This window comes from Eschscholzia californica, unplaced genomic scaffold, assembly GCF_041429995.1.
Source record: "Eschscholzia californica isolate CP2 unplaced genomic scaffold, dmEscCali1.0.p SCAF_4, whole genome shotgun sequence".
In the NCBI taxonomy this organism is placed as follows: domain Eukaryota; kingdom Viridiplantae; phylum Streptophyta; class Magnoliopsida; order Ranunculales; family Papaveraceae; genus Eschscholzia; species Eschscholzia californica.
Genome location: NW_028238461.1, coordinates 13,985,914 through 14,001,465, shown reverse-complemented (window position 1 = coordinate 14,001,465; position 15,552 = coordinate 13,985,914). Strand labels below are relative to the sequence as shown.

At 34.6% G+C, this 15,552-nt stretch overlaps 4 protein-coding genes across 5 annotated transcripts; 1 reads left to right on the top strand and 3 right to left on the bottom strand.

The window, feature by feature from the left end:
- The first annotated feature begins 1,547 nt into the window (after window positions 1-1,547).
- On the top strand, window positions 1,548-2,928 carry LOC147542950 (uncharacterized). Its single transcript, XM_086673746.1, has 2 exons — window positions 1,548-2,400; window positions 2,803-2,928. Exons 1-2 carry the CDS (start codon window positions 1,551-1,553, stop codon window positions 2,853-2,855), a joined length of 903 nt encoding a protein of 300 aa, XP_086529872.1. The 5' UTR covers window positions 1,548-1,550; the 3' UTR covers window positions 2,856-2,928.
- A 266-nt stretch (window positions 2,929-3,194) lies between these two features.
- On the bottom strand, window positions 3,195-7,234 carry LOC147542948 (Pathogenesis-related thaumatin superfamily protein). 2 transcript variants are annotated; one of them, XM_086673745.1, is made up of 3 exons: window positions 5,599-7,234; window positions 4,402-4,700; window positions 3,195-3,856 (listed from the first exon to the last, which is right to left on the bottom strand). In XM_086673745.1, the coding sequence occupies exons 1-3, from the start codon at window positions 5,624-5,626 to the stop codon at window positions 3,434-3,436; spliced, it is 750 nt and encodes a 249-aa protein (XP_086529871.1). In that variant the 5' UTR covers window positions 5,627-7,234; the 3' UTR covers window positions 3,195-3,433. The 2 variants fall into 2 exon arrangements, with proteins under 2 accessions (XP_086529871.1, XP_086529870.1); XM_086673744.1 differs by lacking the exon at window positions 5,599-7,234 and adding an exon at window positions 4,829-5,055.
- Window positions 5,670-7,118, bottom strand: LOC147542949 (Pentatricopeptide repeat (PPR) superfamily protein). The gene has a single exon (XM_086673743.1). The coding sequence runs from the start codon at window positions 7,116-7,118 to the stop codon at window positions 5,670-5,672; it is 1,449 nt and encodes a 482-aa protein (XP_086529869.1).
- A 314-nt stretch (window positions 7,235-7,548) lies between the features above and the next one.
- LOC147542947 (hydroxyproline O-galactosyltransferase GALT6-like) lies at window positions 7,549-11,728 on the bottom strand. The gene is made up of 7 exons (XM_086673742.1): window positions 10,212-11,728; window positions 9,525-9,757; window positions 9,150-9,440; window positions 8,895-9,023; window positions 8,628-8,801; window positions 8,379-8,486; window positions 7,549-7,997 (listed from the first exon to the last, which is right to left on the bottom strand). The coding sequence occupies exons 1-7, from the start codon at window positions 11,116-11,118 to the stop codon at window positions 7,788-7,790; spliced, it is 2,052 nt and encodes a 683-aa protein (XP_086529868.1). The 5' UTR covers window positions 11,119-11,728; the 3' UTR covers window positions 7,549-7,787.
- Between the last annotated feature and the right edge of the window lie 3,824 nt (window positions 11,729-15,552).

Sequence of the window (15,552 nt, the reverse complement as noted above, 5' to 3'; positions counted from 1 at the left end):
ATTATGATTATTTTTTTTTTTTTTTTTGAAAGTCGACTACGATCTACGTATGTCGTTACATTTGGCATTGATACATCAAAGATGTGATACACTCAATAACTGCCCACTCAAACTGAAACAAGAACCGGGCCTATAGCCCAACATGAAATGGCCTAAAGCCCAACTACATTATTTACACCCTAATAATCTCAAATCAAATAACCAAAGATTCCACCTTCTCTGGGATTCGAACCTGAGACCTCCAGGGATTTCTGGAGTTTATGTCAACACCTTGGAACCACTTGGGCTACCAACTGTTGACTAAAGATTATGATTATTAAAAAGTGTTTCTTTCACTTTCCATTTTCTTGCCTTTGGAGCAAGAATCCTTCTCCACCTTACAATCTCCTCTATTTCAGGGCACTTCATGATGATTGTTTCTCTAATACATAAATCATGAGTTTGGTGTTGTCCTTTCCTTGGTCTTCCTTTTAGTCTATGCTTTTATAATCCTTCAAAAGCAATGTGAGGGGTTCATACATATATAAACAGGATGATAAATTAATCAATCTTACTCCCAAATGAAATTTGCTAAATTGCTCAATTTAGAAAAACACTTGGGTGTTCAATTTATTGAGAAGAAGAACAAATACTCTCAAAAAAGGGAGAGAAGTGAGCAAAGTTTTTAGGGTTAATTTTATTTTGGCCCCCTAATGATGTCCAACTCACTAAAATGCCCCTTTAAATTAAAGATGACCAACTTCTAAAATGGTTTTCATTTTTATTTTTTCTAGTCAATTTTTACCTTTGTTTCTTTTCTTTAGGACGTTAGTTGTGGTCTTGAAAATCATTGACGCAAAGTTAAAAACATACTTTGTGACAACACTGAAGAGGAAAGAATCGCAAGAACAACGCCTTCGGTTTCTTGGAAAAAAGGAAGTCTACAAACATGTGGACATGATTTGCTTAGAAAAAAGTATAACAACTATGAATGAAACGCTCTTGGCCAAATGATTTTGGACGTTTAAGACAAAAAAACTTCTTTTTAGAGAAAAATAGTGGTGGAGAAATATGGACAAAAAGCAGAAAGATAATCATTACAAACGACCAACTATTGTATATGGATGTTCAGTATGGAGGGGTACTTGCATTATGAAAGAAACTCTAGATAAACATACTATGATATTGGTGTACATCAACCCCTTTGAGGTATTTATAGACATGTTTGTTATTGCTCAGAAGAAACGATGGTGTGGTAAAGGATCATGACCAGTTGGTCATTTTTAGGGGCCATTTCGGAAAGTCGGTCATATTTAGGAGGCAAAAATAGAGTTAACCCAAGTTCTTACTCTCTCTCTTTTTCTCTCAAAATGCAGTCTAGTAGTCCACCGAAAGAAACTAACTCCAATCCCAATAAAACAAAAGCACATGCACCTCTCTCTCTACAAAAAGGTCAAACTTATTTGCTAGCTTACTTCAACTCCTTCCAAACCAATAAATAAAAACAAACTATCATATCTTCCTTAACCTTCCAAAACCAATAGAAGGAGAAAAAAAGAACACCCATAAACATGAACCAAATTAGATCTTATTTCTTCACTTTCTCTCTCCTCTTCTTACCCTCACTAATCTCATCCCAATCATGTCAAAAAACTTGTGGAGATCAAAAAATTAGATACCCATTTGGTAGTGGTCAAGGTTGTGGTGATCCAAGGTTCCAAAAATACATAACATGTGATCATACTCAACAAAAACTCATATTCACTACCCACACTGGAACTTACACAATTAACACAATAGATTATACTAATCTCATTATCTATATTCAAGATCCAACTATGTCAACTTGTTCATCAACTCAACCAAGTAAAGGTTTTGGTCTTGATTGGGATGCACCATTTACATTTATAGATCAAAATGTTTTTGCTCTTCTTGATTGTTCAATAACTTCATCACCACTTTATACTTCAAAAAATGGGGTTAATGGGTCTATAGTTCCATTATGTGATAATGAAGCAACTTCAATTTGTAGTCTTCTTTATTCTTGTCCTGCCATTACTACACTTAATCTACCTATATCTACTTGTTGTGTTTATACACCAATCGATTTCGGACCGGCTTATGATATGGATTTGAAGAAATTACAGTGTAGTTCTTACTCATCTATTTATAGTTTTAATGGTCAAGAATCAAACCCCCAAAGTTGGAAATTTGGTATTGGTCTTAAGTATAAATTTAGTGTTCAAAATGATTTCCCAAGTACTTGTAGTATTTGTGAAAGAAGTAATGGAGTTTGTGGATATACTGGAAATTATAACTCTTTTGTTTGTAATTGTGTTGGTGGAGTTAATACTACTTCAGATTGTTATTTCTCTGCTTCTTGGAACAATGGTGGTATCAAGATCCTCCCATGGCAGATCAGTAAGTTCTTCTTTTTAGTCATTTCTAATAGTTTACTTCGACCACTATTCATTTTTTTTTTTCGGATACTACGTTAAAAGAACGTAAATCGTTTAGGACGTATCCATGTTTTTATAAGCATTGATTTCAAATCCAGAGGTTAATCGTACTCTGTCAACTTCGCATAAGGCAGTTTAGTTTTTTTAGGGTGACGGTAGAAAAGTTATAAGTCACCTTAGTGTCACTACAAAATCAAACATGAGATTTTCAGTGAACCTCTAATTTTCGCAGAAACTATTATCAGATTATAGAATGCCGTTTAATCCTAGTTTTTCGAGACTATTTTTCTCTAGTAAATGTGATTAGACTTTTAAGTAGATGTCGGTGAAGTATTTAATCACGATTTTACTGATTTTGTTGCAGGAAATTGGTTGATATCTTGTTTGGGATGGATATTTATTTGGGTTTTATTGTAGATCTTGTTTATCAATTTGTATTCAATTCCCAAGTACAAGAAGGATTAAAATTGGAAGGTGTTTGCTTTCTTTTTGTTTTTTCCTTATCCTTGATCTTGTACTTTCTCTCTAAATTCTGTCAGACCACATATCCTGGGCGAGATTCAGCCTGTATGCTGGCCGGGCATAGTGCCATTTTCCATCCTCGATAACCACTTCACATAAGATTTTTCAATAAATTTAAGTTATCCAAGAATTCCTACTTTCTCATTGCTATTTTGCTTAGAGATGATCCAAAATATTTATAGTTTCATGGAAAGTTTCTATCTAAATGTTATTCAACTTGCAGAAAGAAAAATAGAACATGGTAAGTAATGGACTGCCATAATAGAATATGCCCTGTAACAGTAAACTGTTACAATATTTCAACATAAAGTTATACTACTGTCACATATTATTTGTTTCAAAGATGCAAATATTTTAAAGCCAAAAAGGCCTTACCCGTACAATCGAGTACAGTATAGAACATATAATACGAATTTGAAGCATAAGAGTCGCTTGACAATAGGCCGAGATGATTAGAACACCCATTTTGTCATCTAAACAGAAATGTGAGAACTACCCGGTATAGGAGGACAGAAAGTGATGATATACTCGCTCGAAGTACAACTCACCAATGGTGGAGGAGAATCGAAAGCATAACTATAATAAGAAGGGCAGGCGTTCTTGAACATTTTAGAGTATAAGCTAGGTTTGCACTTTGATGGGCTTCCATATGCATTTCTGCAACAAAATCTGTCAAGATTAAATGCCAAACATGCGCTTTTGCAAGCCACTACTTCTCCGCCATCATTCAATACTTGAAGCTCCTGAGGGCAATAGCTGTTTAGGTTCTTTGAGCATCCTCCGATGTAACAGTTTGAATCCTTGGACTTTGACGAGACGGAGATGGGAATGTTGTACCCATCAACCAAACTGACATCGTAAAAACTTGGTTTGCTTGGATCTGGCGGCAATGTTACCTGTTAAAAGAATTCGAGATGAGATCAAATAGTACTTCATAGTATTCGAAGTGGTTTGATTGATTATAGAAGCATATTAAAGTAATTTTTCTTTTAAAGAAGAGAAAATGTTAGAAGTTATTGTTTTGTTTGTTTAATTCTTTTTTTAAGGAATAACTTTTCGCCATGTCGGATACAATTGTTTTAGGACCATATAAATTACTCTTGGTTAGCAAAAAAAGAAAATCGTGTTAGGACCTGTAGGCACCCTTTTTTCTTTGTGTCACCTTGTACCAGTATCGGATGTTGATACCTGTAGAGGTGTCCATTACATATTTTAGAAGTAAATAAGAATAAAAAAATTTATACCGAGTTTCTAATTGACTATTCCTACCCGTTCAGTTCCTGTTCTAACAACCATATGTGAAACGTAATCCTAAAAAATGAATTCATTCCCACGATTTTCTCAGGTAAGCAAGTGCGGAAGCACAATAGCCCTACATTGCGTATATTGATATTCGAATTAATTAGAAGGTAAGAATTGATTGATTTGTGCTGATATATACCTGTACAAGCGTAACTGGGGGAAGTCCAATACTCCCATTACACGCAAGTTTTCCGTCACAGTCACCGGTCTCACAAGCAGGTTTAGATTTGAAGCTGGAAGTAAAGTCGCACCCAGTTCTTGCCCATATCCGGCCATTCCACGACGGGGGAGCTTGAATGCACTTTGTATGACCTGAGGGGAGGAAGAAGCCACCATCGGCTATAACTGGTTGTCCCGCGTTTGAGGCAGTTCCAGGCCACAAAGGAAATGGACATTTGTTGCTCACATAAAATTTGAACCAATGTCCTTCGGCATAATCTGAGACATCATTTTCGACAAAATAAGATTGTCAATAGAACCATATTAATCCTGTAATTGAGAATATAAAGCATCAAAAAAGTGAAATTTCAATCATAAAAGGACTGTGACTCGTGCTTTAGAGTTACCAGATAGCAGAAGATGCCATATTAAGAAGAACAAAGATGTGGAGAATTGTTTTGGCTTCTTCATCTAGATAAACCTAGGTGGAGATCAAGGTGATAGATGTGTTCGCATAATTCTTAAGAAAAATGATGAGATTTATAGTCGTAAGAGTTAAACTGTTATTGTTGACTTTCTGCTTCAAGTGCACTTCAAGTTTCAAGATGGGTAGTTTTTAAGATAATTCTGTGACAGATGTTATTTTTTGATAATCTTCTTTTTGTTGATTAGCTTGATGTAGCTAATATGTCTACATTCCTATCTTCGAAAAAAACCAACATAAATTAGAATATTAGATTTAAGGTAAGTGTTATTCCAACCATTTCAGGAAAGAAGATTGATCAAGCTTTATAAAAAGGGAAAACTAAATAATCAGTTTGTACTTTCGTGGGACCCAAGATGCACCAAAAGAAATTAGATGTTGATCTACACTCAATAGTCGATCCCATTTTACGTATGTCCATTAGTAGCGTTTTAGAGAAAGAATACATATTCAAGCTTATACACCGTCTTTAGTGGGATTGGTTTACTTAAGCTTCTCGACATTATTATTTTGTATTTTTTGTTAACTTAGGCTTCTAGAATTTATTAGATGAATTGTAGAAGATGATTAGGAATCTCATAAAGTAAACTATAAATTGCACATAATCAAAATCTCGTTGTATAAATAGACGTATTGTACTGGAGGCAAAATCGACAATAATAGCAACTTAGCAACTATAGATGAGACTCTAACCTGAGTCAGATACAAGAGAATGCTCCATCTTTTAGTGAAATGCGCTCTTTTAATTGAAGGACATGATCTCCTCAATCTCGTGATAAAGCGTTGTGGGTCATCATCGGTTTTACCTGCATAACTTGCTTACATCTAATATCAATCCCTTCCTCAATTCTTCTCCATAGTTCGTCTGACTGCACATTCTCACCTGCTAATATTAGTGCCTCTCGAACTAATTTATATGTATATTCTCTAGGAATAGAACCTCCATTTACCAACTCAACAAGAAAATCACGTGCTTCTGACAACCTTCCCGCCTCACATAACGCATGAATGATCGGTGTATAGGAACTTGTAGTGGGTATTCCATGGTTCATCGACTTCATTATATGCAACATCTCAATAGCCTTATCAATCTCATTGACAGTACTGTAATATCTTATAAAAGAATTATAAGTTATCTTGTTTGGAAGACAATCCTTCTTTATCATATCACCAAACAACTGTAACGCTCTATCAATCCGATACGTCTTACAAAAACCATCAATCAAGCAATTATAAGTTACAACATCCGGAGTAAAACCCTTAAAGATCATAAGCCGAAACATATGACTCGCCTCCCAAATCCGTCTTCTAATAGCTTTACGACAACCAGTCTGCAAACTATACTTACAATAAAAACTAATAAAAATAGTATAAGTAAACGTATCGGGTGGGCACCGAAAACCCGGCAACTCCATTTGTTCCAACAAAAACCTCGCCTTTTGAAACTTCCCGACTCGACAAAGAGCACAAATTATTGTATTATAAGCATAAACATCTGGTTTACAATGAAACTGTTTCATTCTATAGAATGCTGATAATGCCTCATTAACTAACCCTTCTTCTCCTAGGACTTTTATCAAACAAGTAATAGTCGAAGTCGTTACAAACTCCCCATTACTTTTCATTTCCATTTCTTTGAGAAATTCCCAAAGCACATTCAATCTATTTCCTTTAGCCAATACATAAGCCATCTCTCTACAAGTAGTTTCACTATGGGTAAACCCAAAATAGGTTTCAACCCAATAAAAGAATTCTAATGCTTTATCTAACCCTAGTTTTACTTTCATGGGGTCTCTATAAGCAGCAGGACCAAGAAAGTTCATACCTTTATTCAAATTATCAGATTCTAATCGAAGATTTCTCTGTTTCAGAGGTGTCCTGTGCCTAAAACCTTTCTGGCTACCGATTGATCTAGCACTCTGAAAGAAGAACCTGCTTATTGATCTTAAAACTTCAGAAACAGATTGAACAGTCCATTGGGGACCTGAAATTTTCGTTGAAGAAGCAAGTTCTGAGTTGAAGGATCGATTTTGAAGAATTGCTGTCATTACTTGATTGACAATGGAAGATGGGTTTTGTCGAGGAGGAGAAGATGATGAAAATGGGTGTTTGTCAATTTGGGTGGAAGATGATAGAGATTGGATTTGGTTATAAAATTGATAGACATTGTTTGATGTTCTTGATCTTCTATGAAGTGAAGTTATCCCCACCATCTCTTTTGCTTGAAAGAGTTTAAACTGTAAACTGAAAAGAAGACTCTTTTATCAATTTATTGTTTAGTCAATCAAGGTTGACCAAAGTTGGCAAGGTTGACCAAAATCATTAGGTTGGTTGTGGCAAGTTAGTAAGTGCATTTCTCATAAAAAAAAAAAAAAAAAAAAAAAGTTAGTAAGTGCATATACTCTGAAATGTGGAAGTCTCAGGTTCCACACAATAGAAGTGCAAAAGGCCAGTAGTATTTCGGCGGTTATCGTGTTTATCACATCGTAATGATGCACCAATGCCTTTGTAATGACCATTGTAATCAATGTTAAAAAAAAAATTTCGTTTGGTCAGACCTGTTGCATAACTACTCGAATCCCAATGGCCGGACCAAAAACCCGTAATAAGCAGGTGTCCATAAAATTCATAAGGTATAGAAGATAGAGAAACATAAAATAATGAATAAAATATGAATTGCTAAGAGGTAACATATATGAAAAAGAAAAATCTCATCACAATTGTACTCTAAGAATATATATACATGATAAGAAGCAAAGACTTTAGAAAACTCCATTTTTTGTTAGTGAATCTTATCTTCGTTTTCTTCGTGGGCTTCTTTATGTCATCCATAGGTATTCTTCAAGTACTCAGTTGTCAACTTGTCATCATCGTCTTCGTCGTCATCTCATGTTGCAGCATTGTGGTTTACCCTTCTTCTGTAGTTTCTCCCACATGCATATCATCTGCCTTGGAGATTGATAATGTGCCGTTAGATAATCCTCGATGCACCCAAACTGGCAGAACTTCAAGCTATGTCGATATTCGACTTGAGTTTTGTTGTTGAATTGCTCTACCCACATTCCCATACTAACATCTTCCATCTTGAATAACTGCAGAATTCAGTGATTTTAGTCGATTAATCGTCGCCATACCATCTTTATGAAATTAGACAGAGAATCTAATTAGAAAACTTATTTTTGACACTATGATTACACTGAAATACAGACTCACATGGTTAATATTCAAAACACTCATATGGCAATGTTTACTTATTTCTAAACAGGGTTTGATCTTCAAATCCATCGCCGAGTCCATTTCATGAATGGTATACTTAAAAAAACGAAGTCGTGGATCATCTCCGTGTGGAGCTGACGGGCCGGTGAAATAGGAGAGACACATAGGGAAAAATTGTGTACACGGATAATGAACAAGAGTAGAGAATAGGAGTTTTTTTTTTGATGGAGTAGAGAATAGGAGTTGATATAACTTACTCTTAACTTGTGTTTCTCAAAATCAGATACGATGAATTGTGCAATATCAGATGAAACAATGTATCCTGGTCCATTTGCATATGCTGGATATTCTTCTTCTGGCCATTCCTGAGACCACCCCATGAAAAAGAAACAAGTGTGTACTTGGTCAGCCAACATTGAATTGTCAATCTATCATATGATTATCTACATTAAATCAACAAGTAAAACCTCTGGAATTTTGCCGAATAGCTACTTAGTCAACCATACCTCATATGTTACTGCCCATTTACCCTCACGTAGAGGCCTGTGAAAGTAATTCATGTTCCCGACATAAAGGCTCTTATCTGCAGGGACTTTCTTTGCTTCCTTGATCACAGCATCCACTCTGACGAATGTATCATCGTCACACTTCATAATGTACTTGGCAGAAACTACACGTACCTGTGAATGAAGAGAAGGCATTAGAAATGAAGCAAATTCTTATGAAATCGTGAAAGCATTTACCATTAATCATTTCTATCACTCGAGACTCACCCCGTATTCACAGATAGCAACTGTCTTCAAAACAACAAGGTCATAACTATCCATGAATGGGACTATAACAATATCACCAAAGAATTCGGCTTCTTTCTTTAGCTCCACATTCACTTCCTTTCTTCCATTCTGTCGAGAAAATAAAAACGAAAATTGGAGATTTGAAAATCCATAACTAAGAAAGTATCTCCAGGTTCACTTAGATAAATAATGTCATGCAGTAAAAGATAAATGTGTTCTTTTCTCCGCCCTTACCAGTGCTACGAAGAACCGAGCAACCACATTGGACGATTTGATCAGTTTAGATTGCATCCAAGATTTCCTCACAGCCATTCTCTCAGCGAAATGATTGCCAGCAGAAAGGATACCAATGAATAGTTCCACTGGTCCATCAGGAATAGGTGGAGCTTGCCAGTTAGTCGACATCTCGAGAATTCTCTGTGGTTCAAAACTTGGATGTGATGTTGGTAACGAAGCTGCAAATATGGAATGGATTTCCAAATCCCCATTCAGAGATAGTCCAGTTGCATCCTCGAGAACAAATCCCTGTCAACGTTATCAACAATATTGAGAACAAATTTTATCTTCAAAAAGGAACAATGTCAAACGAGGTAACCATGAGGTACTTACAGTCCGATAAGGAAAAGACGTAACATGTCTGCCATCAACGTTTACATGATAACCTTCCAAACCAGCACTAAGGGTAAGAACAAACAATTTTTTCTCTACAAAAGGGTATGCCCAATCAATAGTAACCTTTTTTGTTCGACCTATAAGCCGATTTAACCACCATTTCGTTTTTGACTCCTCGGACCGGTTATCATCATCCCGGATCCACTTCTCGCACTTTACCTGTCCATCAACTACACAGTCGAAACAATTACTCGAAGAGTAAAATACCTTGTACTGACTAAATGTGGGTACAAATGAGAGGAAAAGTAGCAAAATTAAGGTTACATGTTCTATCTCATCCTCGATTCAGATTGATTCAAACAAAAAAGATACTATAATTATAATTAGAACATCAACTATAGATAACTACTGCCACATTTTAGTTTTTTCTTTTTTTTATGTTGAAGGATGCCACATTTTAGTTAATATGAAAACTGATAAGACCTTATATGTTTTTGACATACACGCACCACTAAGACGTGGTCGACCGTGACGATCACGTATCTAGCACATTATGTACTAATAACAAAGTTACCCAAAAGGGATCTACCGCGCCCTTAGAGCGCGGAGGAAACCTAGTATTAACAAATAAAGCAGCAATAAAGAGTGAACAAATAGAGAGGAGGGGAAGGTAAACTATTATACCAGTTTCTTCATCAGCCTTCGATTTCCAACCTTCACACCTAAGAGAAGAACCCCACTGCATCCTATAACAAGTATTTTGTTCAATCACAGGTTTCCCACTCCAATCCCCTTTCAATCTAGGGTTAAAATGCAAAATCCTTGGTGGATCTTCACCATCAACAATTTTCAGACCTTGTAATTCCATCATGAACTGTGAAACCATAACAGCATCAGACCCATCTTTCACAAGAGTAATTTTTGGATCATTTTCAGCATGAGCAGAATTAGGTCTACCCACAAGAGTAATATGAGATCCCAATGTCAACCCACAAGGAAGAATCATAATTTTGCCATTTTTCCCAAATTCATTCCCAGAAAGCGAAATTGAATGTGGGCAAGATTCAGATCGATTCAAATCTGAATTGTTCTTCCCATTAAGATGAATTTGCCCTAATTCAACTTCTTGCCAGAATTTCTTTCCTACTTCAAATGCATGTTTTGCTGATTTCTGAAGCTCGGAAAACCCATCTTTACTATTACTGATATTAAATGAAGTTTCATGAAAGATCAAACCTGATATGCTTTTGAATTCTCTCATCTTTCTTTTAGGAACTTGTTGCTCAATTGATAATGATGATGCTGATGATGATTGAAAGGAACTCTGTGAAACCCTAAAAGAAACATCTTTAGGTCGAATTGGGGATTCTTTCTTTTCCAATTCTTCTTCACTGTCAAGCTTTAATGGAAGATTCAACGCGTCATTGAAAAATCCATTCAAATTCTCAGTGGGTAAATTAGAAAACCCACTTTTAAACACAAATGGAACTTCTAAGGTCATGAAAAGCAAATACATAAACCCTACCGAAACCAAAATCTGAATTGATCTTTGTCTACTCAATGAAACGAATTTATCATTCGCTTTCTTCATCTCCCCCAAAGGATAAAGAAGAAAACCCTAAAAAGGACCAATCTTTATGAATTTCAGATGAACAATAACCAGAAATATACTTCACGGATTGAAGATTGAAGTTCAAATTATGAAATTTCGATTGGATTCTTTTCGAAACCCTAGCCCCAAAAATTAGGTCAAAATTTAGCTGATCAACTTGATGCCGTTGCTTGCTCAATGTCAAGTCTCAATCAAAATGAAACTTTTAAAAGTTAACAAGTTCAAATTTTAAAAGTTGAAAGAAAAAAAGTTGATTTAATAATTAAAATAACCAACCATTTAAAAATATATTTCTAAAATTAAATTAATTAAATTCGTTTTTTTATTGATTTTCTTAAAAAACTATAACCTCTTGCTCCGGAAAAAGAATGCAATTACCGGGATAGCAGTCCTATAACGTGTTTCCTAGTAACACGTTATTGTCTAGTCTAGTCGGATATATGATGGATAGAGATTGGTTTTGTCTGTAAATTATTTGATTGATGATTCCAAAAGAAAAGAGATCCCATATCCGTCCGCCCGCTCTCTTAAGTTTGGGAGCAATCCTATTAGTAAGAGTGATATGATTTTTGATTCACTCCCCCACCCTCTTAAGTTTGGGAGCAATCCCATTCATAAGAGTAATATGATTTTTTATTTATTCCTCCAAACACCACTTTAAAGGACAATTCCACCCAATGTCATTCCACTCCATACACTATCACATGGACTTTAAGACTGGTTGATACTTTCGAATTGTTAAAATGAGACTCAAACACACATGGCATATGTTACGACATACCAATATTATCAAATTGTAAATACAAATCTGAGCTAGACGAACATTACTAACGTTTAAAGGTTCTTACTCGCACTTAAATTTCATTGGTGAGTATCAGACTCTAGGTTTCAGATGTCTACAGACTCTCGAGCTCCAGTACCAAATATTGAACATAAAAAATTCTTACCCATCCCTGGTGACAACCAACAACAAGAATCACATTTAATAACTTTGTTTTTTTTGTTAAACTTTAATAACTTTGTTGATAGTTTAAATGTATAAATTTCGATTAAAACAAAATAGGTTATTATATTTTTATACTAAAATTTTGAAAATGAAGAAGAATTTTTTTTTTTTTAATGCTCATTGAGATGCCTGCATAGACAGTGAGAAATCTTAACATGTGTGCTGTCCACATAAAAAAGATGGGTGAGAATAAGAGAAGAAAACAGGTTCATCCACTCCTACCTCTATATGGGCCCCAACTTACCTCCCCATGTTATTTCAATTATTTTCTTCTCTTTTTTATATTGGCCTTGAATATTTCAAAGAATAAAAAAATATTCGCCGTAAAATTAAATTATAAAAAGTAAATTATAATATTTTGTGATTTCGATCAGAACTTGTTCACCATTTTGGAATGTGAGTGAGAAACAACTACTCGTTGGCCAAATACAAGTTTTAGGTGATGGTTTTATTGTCTCGAGTTAGTGACATTTTTAAAACTAATTATGATATTTTTATCAGAAGATTTTTCAAATGGCTTTCAGTTATGCTTGTGTAAGTAATTTTGCATCACTTTTGCTTTTATTCATATTTATGTAGGGGCTGTTCTCACTTACGTTACTTTTCTAATGATTTTTACTATGCGGATTTGACGTTTCTATAATCACTTGTGAGTTGCAATATTAACGTTATTATTGTGATGCTTTCAGCTTTTGATAGATACCTGGGCCAACACATTTTGGTTGCTTCCGTTAGTTTTACATGTATATTTCTCCACTAGTGGTGTTATGGCTCAAATTTTAACGTTGTAAAAATTCTCAGAAATCTTCTGAAATTAATTTTTTCCCGTAAAATTTGATATTCAAATGTAGTTGCCCTCGTTCTGTTTTACATTACTTAGTCTTTATCTTATATTTTTGTCAAAATTTTACAGTACTAAAAGATGATATTCGCCTAACAGTTTTTAACTCCCAATATCCTGATCGTTTTTGTCAAATTATAACGGACCAACTACTGAAATAATTAGATTATCCAAAATTTTAAGAGAACCCAAAAAAAAAGTGAAAAGATAACATGAAGACAGTTATGGTCATGTATTGTTCTAATAGTTTTATTTGCCAAATTCCATCATTCTATGTATTAACTATTAAACAACTTTATCTAATAGACTAATTAATCCTTGTGTTTAGTCATATGACATAATAAGACCAGATGCCAAACAACTGTACTCATTATAATGCCAGGGCTATTGGTACAGCTCCAAATCTACCTGGCCATATCAGTCTAAATCAAACTTCTCATCCTACAGTGACTGAGACAATTGGACCCTTGTACATGAGATTTCATCAAAGTTGGTGTATTTAAATTTGTTCGATTTTATTAGTTCCACCATTGTATCTGGTAGGGGTGTTCATTTAGTATCCAAACCGACCGATCCAAACAGATTTCAACGGTTTGGATACCGATCCAATAGTATTCCGGATTGGTTCGGATGTTAAAATGGCAAAACCGAGTGGTTTGGATCGGTTTATGGATTTGGTTGACGGATAACCGAACAAACCGAACCAAACCATTTATTGTTATTTTTTATATATTATATGTATAAATATAAATGATAGGAATGATGAACGGTTGAGATTTAATAGTTAAGTTAGTTCCATGTTTGTTAATATCGTAGCTTAATGCATGTGTAACAGAAGTAAATGGCGTGGAGAGTTGTAGCTTAATTCAATAGTTAAGTTAGTTCCACGTTTTTAAGTCGAAAGTGCGAAATTTTATATATGGTAAAATATTACAGGTGGTTCGATTATCCAACCGATCCAAACCGTTCATGCATAGTTCGGATCGGTAACCGAACCAAACCATGAATGGATTGGTTCGGATTTAGATTTGAAAAAACCGAACCCTTCGGTTTGGACTTTGGATTGCCCGTAAAAGTCGGTTATCCAACCGATGTTCACCCCTAGTATCTGGTTGGCAGAGCTTTGCATTCCGTTTGCATTGCTTTGCAATCTAGTTTGCATTGCTTTGCAATCTAGTTTGCATTACAATGACTTAGCAAAATTTTGCACAAACTTTGCAGAGCTTTGCAATCTGGTTTGCAGAGCTTTGCAAACTGGTTTACACTACTTTGCATTTGGTTTTTAATAAGGGTTATTTCGTCCTTTTCCTATGATAGATAATTTACAAAAATGTCATAAAGAGCTGAAGCTTATAAATAGTTGATTAAACGGTGTTACACTATGTAACTTTAGCGTTATTTTTAATTTAAACGACTAAAATGCGATATATCAACTTGTAATGCAGTTTATGAACTAGTGATTATATGTGTAAGTAGTCAAATTCATATTTCTTAAGGAGAATATCATGAAAACCAAAAATACAAGAGAATTGGACCTTCCAAGTCTTAGCAAACGTGATTCTAGTGTTATTTTGATTTGTCTTAATCAATAGACAGCTCCTATTTGTTGCATCATTAAAGCATCTTCAATAGGACACTCTAATAAACACTCAAGAACTCCTAGTTGTCAAGTGTCAATTAAGATTTTCTTTTCTAAGTGTCAATATAGAGACACTCCAAAAAAAAATTCTCTAATGGAGATCTCCAAAACCCCTCTACTTAATACAAATGTCCCTCTTAAATTCAATAGAGAAAAAGTAGTTAAAAAATAAGGGTTCTATTGGCTAAAATTTTAGAGTGACACTTAGAGAGTCTAAAGGAAGCACCTTAAGAGTGTCTCTCTTGAGAGTTTCTATATTAAATGTCTTCACATCATCATGGAGTGGTAATTATAGTGTCGAAAAGATTTTTTGACAAAATCTCTAAAGATCCTAAGTGGCCTTCTAAATTTTAGAGTTTGAGTGTCTCATTGGAGATGATCTTATAGACCAATTATAGTACAAGTTATTAAAACAATTAATACAAAACTACTTTAGATTTCGTGTAATATTTTGTAAATTTATTTGAAAGTGTAATATTTAGTTTTTTTTTTTTGTTGAGATAAAGTGTAATATTTAGTTGGAAAGTTACATTTTAAATTTTAATTTCTTATTCAATCATGGAGTTGTCTAAATGTGTTTTCATGGCAACATGACTTAAGGGTGTACATTTAGTATCCGAATCGGCCAAACCAATCTGATCGAGACAGGCGGTTTGAGGACGAATTCAATAATTATGCGGATTGGTTTGGATACTAAAAGGTTAAAACCGAGAGGTTTGATTCGGTCCATGGATTTACTTGACGATAACCGAAACTATTTATTATTAGCTTTTGTATATTATATATATAAGAATATATAATTGAAAATTATTGATGGTTGAGATTCAATTGTTTGTCGTCTTTTTATCTTCTCGGAATGTTGACAAATTATGTCTGATTAATTACGTACATGTACACTTAATGGTGTGTAAGACAATACTAATTTTC